We start from the raw sequence: 7500 nt of genomic DNA on the forward strand, positions 1-7500 counted from the left end.
GACCGCACCGCTAGCCTGAGGGGGGGGGGGGGGGGGGGGGGGGTGTCACTATGACGGGCAGAGAGCTGGACCCTCATCAACGGAGCAGAACCTACAGCGGAGGCAGAAGCCTGAGCCGAAGAACGGTTCTGGCCTCACTGAGGGCCAGATCCACTCTGCCTGGCGCGTGCAATGGACGGGCCGACGGGAGCTGCCTGGGTTTTGTCACGCTCGAGATGTTTCAGATTCGTTGATTGTGCTCGATTTTGGATGAGAAACGAAATCGCTGATTCAACAACCGCAGTGTAAAACAAATGCCACTATCTACAGATTTTTTTATGCATTCATTTTTTTTTTTTTTTCATTTGTAAGAATAACAAATTGGCAGCTTCATGCGTTGATAATTAATGAGCATTAAAAACCTATCGTCACGGAACATGTATGGCCTAGGACTGGAGGAACTCTGCTCCTCCCCCATCCCCCCACCCCTTCTCCACCTCTACCTCCCCCTGACGGATACCGATTTTTTTATCTCTGTTAATTGGAGTTTAATCGGTGTGTGTGTGTGTGTGTGTGTGTGTGCGTGTGTGTGTGTTTGTGTGTGTTCCCACCAGCCATAGCAGGAGTTGGAGATGATTGGGAGGGAAGAGAGGGAGGAGGGTGGTAAGGGAGCCATAATTAAAAATAAAAGGCAAAGTGTTTAGTGTGTGGGGAGCAGATAATAAAACAGGGGATTCCCCCAAACAGAGGCCCTACGAGCTGGTTCAGAGTCAACGGGGGTACGGTCGGTCGGCGAGGGAAATGAAATGTGTGCTGTGTCTTAATGGAACACTATGAAGCTATATGTATAGCTATATACCACCCCCCCCCAGAAATAAACAACAATTCCCTTTTGTGGATGAACTTTTTGAAGGGAGCTTGTGTGTACATTCTGCATTGTGTGCACCTAGTCACTGCAGTCTCTACATTGTTGAGGCAGTTTTTTAGGGTTGGTTTATTCCCCCTTCTTCCTAATTCTCCCTCAAAGGCTTCGGCCGGGCGTGGTGTTTCCACCCCAGAGCTAGATGCTATTCTACTTAGCCGCCGCACACTGTATGAACGAGGAATTGAATGGGATTGAATGGCAGAGAGCAGCTTACAGCGGTAAGCCCCCAGACTTAGCCCAGCTACAGTCTGGGGGCTAAACTCTTCCACTCCCTTTCTTCCATCTCTCTCTGTCTCTGTTCCCCCCCCCCCCACTACAGTCTGTGAGCAGTGATGCAGGAACAGGAAATAATTACATGAACATTATCATACACAGGCAGCCCAGGCCTCCCCGCCTCTGTCACCAGGGAAACACCAGGACGCCTTGCGCAAATATGTTCCTGGAAGTGTGTCTGTGTGTGTGTCTGTCTGTGTGTAAGTGCATTTGTGCACTTTCATGGTTGTGTGTGTGTGTGAGAGCCTCATAGAAGTAATATAAGACCATGCTCACCTTTTTTTCTTTTTTTTTTTTTTAACTTTCTCATTACACACATTAGGACACACAGACACATCCCACACCCGTGTGAGTGTGTGTGCTTGTATGCGTGTGCACGAGTTTGTATGTGTGTGCGTGTGCGTGTGTGTGTGTGTGCGTTTGTGTGTGCATGTGTGTGGGAGGTGCTGATGTCAGCAGCTGTTTGGCAGTGGGCCACATCCCCAACGCTAGCGATAGCCGCTATAGGCTAGAGCCAGACAGGTAGATTACATATGATAAGGACCTAGCCACCACCTATCCTCCTCGCAGAGATTACACCCCACTCCACTGCAGACAGATGCCAGCGTGTTGGGCGTGCGTATTCGGCCGGAAGCCATTGTTCCATATGGGAGGGCTCGTAGCGGAGCTACATGGAGCTAGCTATACCACACGTATCTTTTTCTGTTTTTAATTAGATTAAACAGTTCAGACCAATTTAAATGAAACACACCTTGATGTAACATTGAGGGGGATACTGCTTGTACTGAAAGAGTAAAAGAGTGACTTATAAAGTGCAATCACACAGCCATTCTCTTATGTGTTAACTTTGTTAACCGTTAAACATTACAGTTAATATATATATATATATATATATATATATAGATAGATAGGAACTGGTTACTGCAAAGCTACTAACAGTATATGTATTGAAATATTATATGGAAGCAAATGGCTGTATTGAAGAATCTATACAGAGTTCTGTAAAAAATATCATGTCAAAAATGGCACTGGCCATAAAAACACATCTAAAAGACAAACTCGTGAGTCGTCTCTTGTCGACAGGTGGAATTAGTTTTACTTCCACCATTTGTTTGATTTGTCAGATTTATTTCGGATACGTCAGAGTTGGTTTAAATATGTGACATAGGACAATATTTCACAGCCTTACACAAACAATTTGGATCGTATTTGAAAAATAAGCTGATCTGAATAACTAAGCAGTCTCTCACTATGGACGGAAGTCTGTCTAAAATGTGGAACAAATGTGATAAAAAAAATGTAATCAGGATTTAATTTCTAAACCAATTTGTGGATGTCACAGGAGGGGGTGTTTCTGATCACAATGCAACCTGTTGGGTTGGTAATTAAAAAGTTATTGCACTTAAAAATTTCAATGCTTGCACTTTTTACATGGCACAGGCCCTATACACTAGGCTGCAGTACAGCATTGGATATTCATGGACATTCCACAATAAAAATGTAATATGTATGGCTTATATGTAGGGCCCACACCTTCATCTCCAATTTTTTTTTATTTGCCATAAGATAGATAGATATACATAAACTAAAGTGCGTAGGGATTCCGATATAATTCATCCCTCAGGCTTTTGTCCGTGTTTAATGCTCATTTTAATCTCCCTTATAAACACGTTCACAGCCAAAGCAAGGATTTGCACTCTGGTGAAATATATCATGTACAGTGTCGCTGAGATATGAACTCATTCATTATATTAGGGTAAATTAACCCATCCTCAGCATTACACCGGTTCAATATTCATATTTCGAACATCAGCTTATTCCAGGATACACATTTGGCGACGATATTATCGTGTTCTTATGTGCTCATTACTTCTAACAGAGCTGGAAGAGCATAGAATGCTACAGTGTTTTTGAGACTAAGTTATTGGTTTTAAAACATCGCAAATATCTTGTCTTATCTCATCAAACACTCTTCACACACATCTAACCTGTGTCTTGCCGCATCGGATACACAACTGGACTGTGTGTGTGTGGGCGTGTGTTTGGCGTGTGTGTGTGTGTGTGAGTGAGTGCATGTGTGAGAGGAAAAAACGGTTTTCCTCACAATGCTGACTCCTAAACCCCAGCCCCCCAGCCCATCACTCCTCTGACCTAACCCCCTTCTCCCGGTGCCTTGCTCCTCCGTATCCCCAATGTGGGGACCCCCCAGTGGGGACTGGGAGGGTCCTCCTGTCCCAGTTCCCATGGGACTGGGACGGCTCCCAGCAACCCCAGCACTGGAAGACCAGCACGGCAAGAGCTAGAACTCACGATTTCAATTAGTGTGTGTGTGTGTGTGTGTGCGTGAGTGTTTGGCCTGTCTTTGTGTATGTTTCCAACAAGTGTCCCTTATTTCTTTCAGTCAATTGTTTTCAACAATGTGAGGTTATGCTTTTTTTGGACAGAGAGTGAAGACGAGTGAAGAAGGGCGAAAGGAGAAAGGGAAAGAAAGGAATGAGGATTGAGAGATGTGTCCTGTTGTGAAACAAGTCTTTTAAATGTTAAAGATAATGCGTGTTGGAAGAGAGAGTGTAAATGTGTTTTTCCAGGACCAGCGTACTCTCTGTGTTTGTTTGTTTTTGAATTTCACTTTCTATACTAATTCCACATGTGATGTATGCATGAAATATAATACAAGCCTTTCTCCTCTCCCTGTCTAAGCTTCACTCTCTAGGTCTGTCTACCTGTCCGTCTTTCTATTTCTCCCCCCATCTCAATCTCCTCCTCTCTCTCTCCCACTTTCTCTCTCTCTGTCTCTCTCTCTCTCTCTCTCTCTGTCTCTCGCTCTCTCTCTCTCTCTCTCTCTCTCTGTCTCTCTCTCTCCCTCTCCCTCTCCCTCTCTCTCTCTCTCTCTCTCTCTCCCTATCTATCCCTATCTCTCTCTCTCCATTAAGCTTAAGCCTGGCAGAGCTGTCCAGACGGTACGGGAGGAGCGAGATGCTAAATTAAATTTAGCCACAAAATCGAAAAAAAGATGGCAGCCAAAGGGAGGAAGGGAAGTTTCCCCCACCTCCCCCTCACCGTCCCTCATCTCCACCTCTCTTGTTACTTTTCGGGAAGAGCGGGTACGATTTCAAATTAAATTGTTAACAAATGCCTATGTAGGGAATACGTTATACCAGTGTGTGTGAGTGTGTGTGTACGAGTGTGTGTTTGTGTGAGCGTGTACGAGTATGAGTGTGTCTACATGTTCTTGTGCGTGTGTGCATGTGTGCGTGTATGAGTGCGCGCGCGCGCGTGTGTGTGTGGGAGTACGAGTGCATGTGCTTGGGCGTGTGCTTGCACGCGTGTGTATATGAGTGTGTGTACGCGACCGTACGTGTGTGTTTGTGCGTGCATGCATGCGTTTGTGTCTGTTGGCACGTGGGTGGGTGTGAGTATGACTGTATGTGTGTGTGTGTGTGTGTGTGCGCTCCGACTCACCGTTACCGTGGTGGCCGTGAGGGCGGGGGGGCTGCTCTCGTTGCCCGGCTGCTCGCCCTGTGTGTGCGTGTGCGTGTGCGTGGGCGTGTACAGCGTCAGGGCGTGCTCCGCCACGCTGCTCTGTCCCGTGTAGTCGGTGGCCGGGTGGGGGTGGGGCGCCGCGTACTCGGCCGGGATCCCGTTCTGTGGCGGCGGCGGCGGGTACTGGGCGGGGGGGGTAGGGCTGGGCCATGGCTTCTGGGGGAGCTGGGGCCTCTTGGTTACCCTGGAAACACGGAACGAGAGAGGGCAGACGTTAGCGCGACGGAGCGCAGGGTGTGCGGCGTTTTCGGCGTTGGCTTAGCGTTAGCTTAGCGTTAGCCTAGCGTGCGCTGTACCCTGAGCGTGAGCTTAAAGTGTGCGTCAACATTAGCGCTAACGTAAGTGTGTAATGTGTAATGATTGTATGGTTAGCTTGAAGTGCCTTAAAACAGTGCCTCAGAATGCGTTACCTTTGTCACGCATTCATGAGGATTTTTTCCCCCTTAGGTTTAGTCATGTTTGCGTAGAAGGAATCTACTGAAACACTTAACATGCTCATCATTTTTAGACGCAAAAGCATCAAAGCAATCCACACAGTCAATCAACAGAATCAGACATCGGACATCGTATAGAAGGTGAAGCCAAAGCAACACGCCAATACACTATTCAAGTCAACCACCGTCCAGCACTTGCTGATGACACCAGCACCCCTACAGTACAATAAGCATTGTCCTGGATGTTTCTACATGAGCGGTACACTGAAAGACAATCCCAATTAGATGACCAAACGAAAGGGTAAAAGGAGTACAATCAGACATGGAAGTGAACTGAGGCTATTGATTCCCCGGGGAAACATTGTCTTCTGCTATTTAACTAACAGCCTGATTGCAGAGCTCTTGGAGCTCCTCCAGAGGTCGTAGGCCGAGGCCTGAGTCAGGCCCCTGGCAACAGACACTGACGTTGTTTGCACACATCATTAGCACCAATCGTGCATGTCTTTAGGTGCAGCCGGGCCGGGAAACCGAACCTCAATACTGTTTAGGGACCAAACGCAACTCGTCTGTATACCGAGGGGCCGAAACCGGACCAAGAGTTCACGACTGACGTTCATATATTAACAGGCGCCGGCATTGGTGTAAACACAATGCTTCCCTACAGACGGAGAATCGACTGTTGGTGGGAAACCAACTGTCTTTTTAATGGGTGTTTAAATGTCAGTGTGTGGAGTTTTTCTCCCCGTTGAAGTGTATCCACGGTTATACGAATTCCACATGAAAGAAATTAAATCGAACCCGCGCCGACTCCAAAGATGTGTTTACAAGGTACCGCAAAGAAGGACTGATGTGGTACAGGAACCCAGGCAGCGGTACTGGCAGCGGTGTGGAAGCATTTCAGCTGACATCCATCCCTTATTAACATGAAGGCGGGAAACCGACATGAATTCGAGGAGATCAGTGCACGCCTCTGCATGGCAAGGAATCGCTGTGGGGCTTCAAACCTGCGATCGTCTTCCCGTACGCCAGCGTTGCTTACCGCCGTGCCAACCGGAGGAAGGTAGGAAGGAAGGAGGGCAGGGAAGGAAGGAAGGGGATGGGCTGGGAGAGGAAGGACGGGGAAAAAAGAAACTATCTGAAACAGGTTTGCTTTTGTTGAATGACGGCTGTAAAAAGCCAAGAGAATCAGAGAATACACCGGCGGCCATCAAGCTGCCAGTCCATTCCCTCAATAAAACTACCAGAGGAGATGCACTTGATTCAAACAAACACACGTCAACCGTGTGTGTGTGTGTGTGTGCAAGTGCATATCGTATAAACTGTGGCTAGAAAAACGTATCCGTAGCGGGAACGACAATACTGGGGAGATGGACAAACACACACACACACACACACAAACACACACACAGGCAACCACACACACACCTACACACACACACACACACACACGAATGACAAAGGTCCGTCGTAACATTATTAAAACCACACCCCTGCTTCTATTCAACAATACGTGCGCACGTGTCTTATCACACAGTATGGTCTCGTCTGCCGTCTCGTTCCTCACATGTCACACTGCCCAAAATCATTCTTCCTCCACCCCTCCCTTCCTCCTCATCATCATGATAACAGAGATATCTTAGTCTTCCATCGTTCCTCTCGTCTAGTCCAGCTGACCGTGCACGGCCTCCATCGTTCTGCCCATTAACATCAAACGTCCGCCGCCATCTGATCATCTCACAAACGAAACCAGTTATTTAATCATTCAATTTGAACAAATTGTGATGAATAGATATAGATGTAGGCTCACTCTGTCGCATAAAGTCTCAAAAGGCAGTTAAGCGTTGTTGGAAAAAAAACAAACAGAAAAATCAATGGCGTCGCTGTGAAGACACAGGGCGTCGACCTTAGTGTATTTCCAAAGGTTCGCTGTGATCAATAGCCGTATTGAAGCTCGCTATTCTTATGCATGGAAATTGATGGTGTCTAGCATAACAAAACGGTTTGCCAATTGGGCCTCGATGGCAAAGTCAAAGTGTGCGTGTTGCTGTATTTAACGTATACCTTAGGCCCGCAAACAATACAGACTCGTTCTCCATCAAACGCGAATCAATCCGCGCTAATGCTAATGACCGAAGCCTTCCACGGTGAGCCAGAAGTATGCGGTGGCCAACCCTGCCCTGGCACTACAGACGACCCAGAACACTGTGTTTATTTTATAGCACTACGATTATTATAACCTCATTATAGGACAGACAGACAGACAGACAGACAGACAGACAGACAGACAGACAGACAGACGGATAGACGGATAGAAATAGATATAGGTAGAGAGAGATAGCGAGATGG

At 47.1% G+C, this 7500-nt stretch overlaps 1 protein-coding gene across 1 annotated transcript in view; it reads right to left on the reverse strand.

Annotated features, from left to right (window-relative positions):
• rbfox3a (RNA binding fox-1 homolog 3a) overlaps positions 1–4886 on the reverse strand; it is a gene marked incomplete at its 3' end in the record, with an annotated part of 43197 nt that extends 38311 nt beyond the window's left edge. Inside the window, 2 exon segments of the mRNA XM_079757425.1 lie at positions 4640–4855; positions 4857–4886. Coding sequence (XP_079613551.1) covers positions 4640–4855; positions 4857–4871 — 231 coding nt within the window. The 5' untranslated portion in view covers positions 4872–4886.
• Between the last annotated feature and the right edge of the window lie 2614 nt (positions 4887–7500).

This window comes from Pollachius pollachius, assembly GCF_949987615.1.
Source record: "Pollachius pollachius genome assembly, chromosome: 19".
NCBI classification, from domain to species: domain Eukaryota; kingdom Metazoa; phylum Chordata; class Actinopteri; order Gadiformes; family Gadidae; genus Pollachius; species Pollachius pollachius.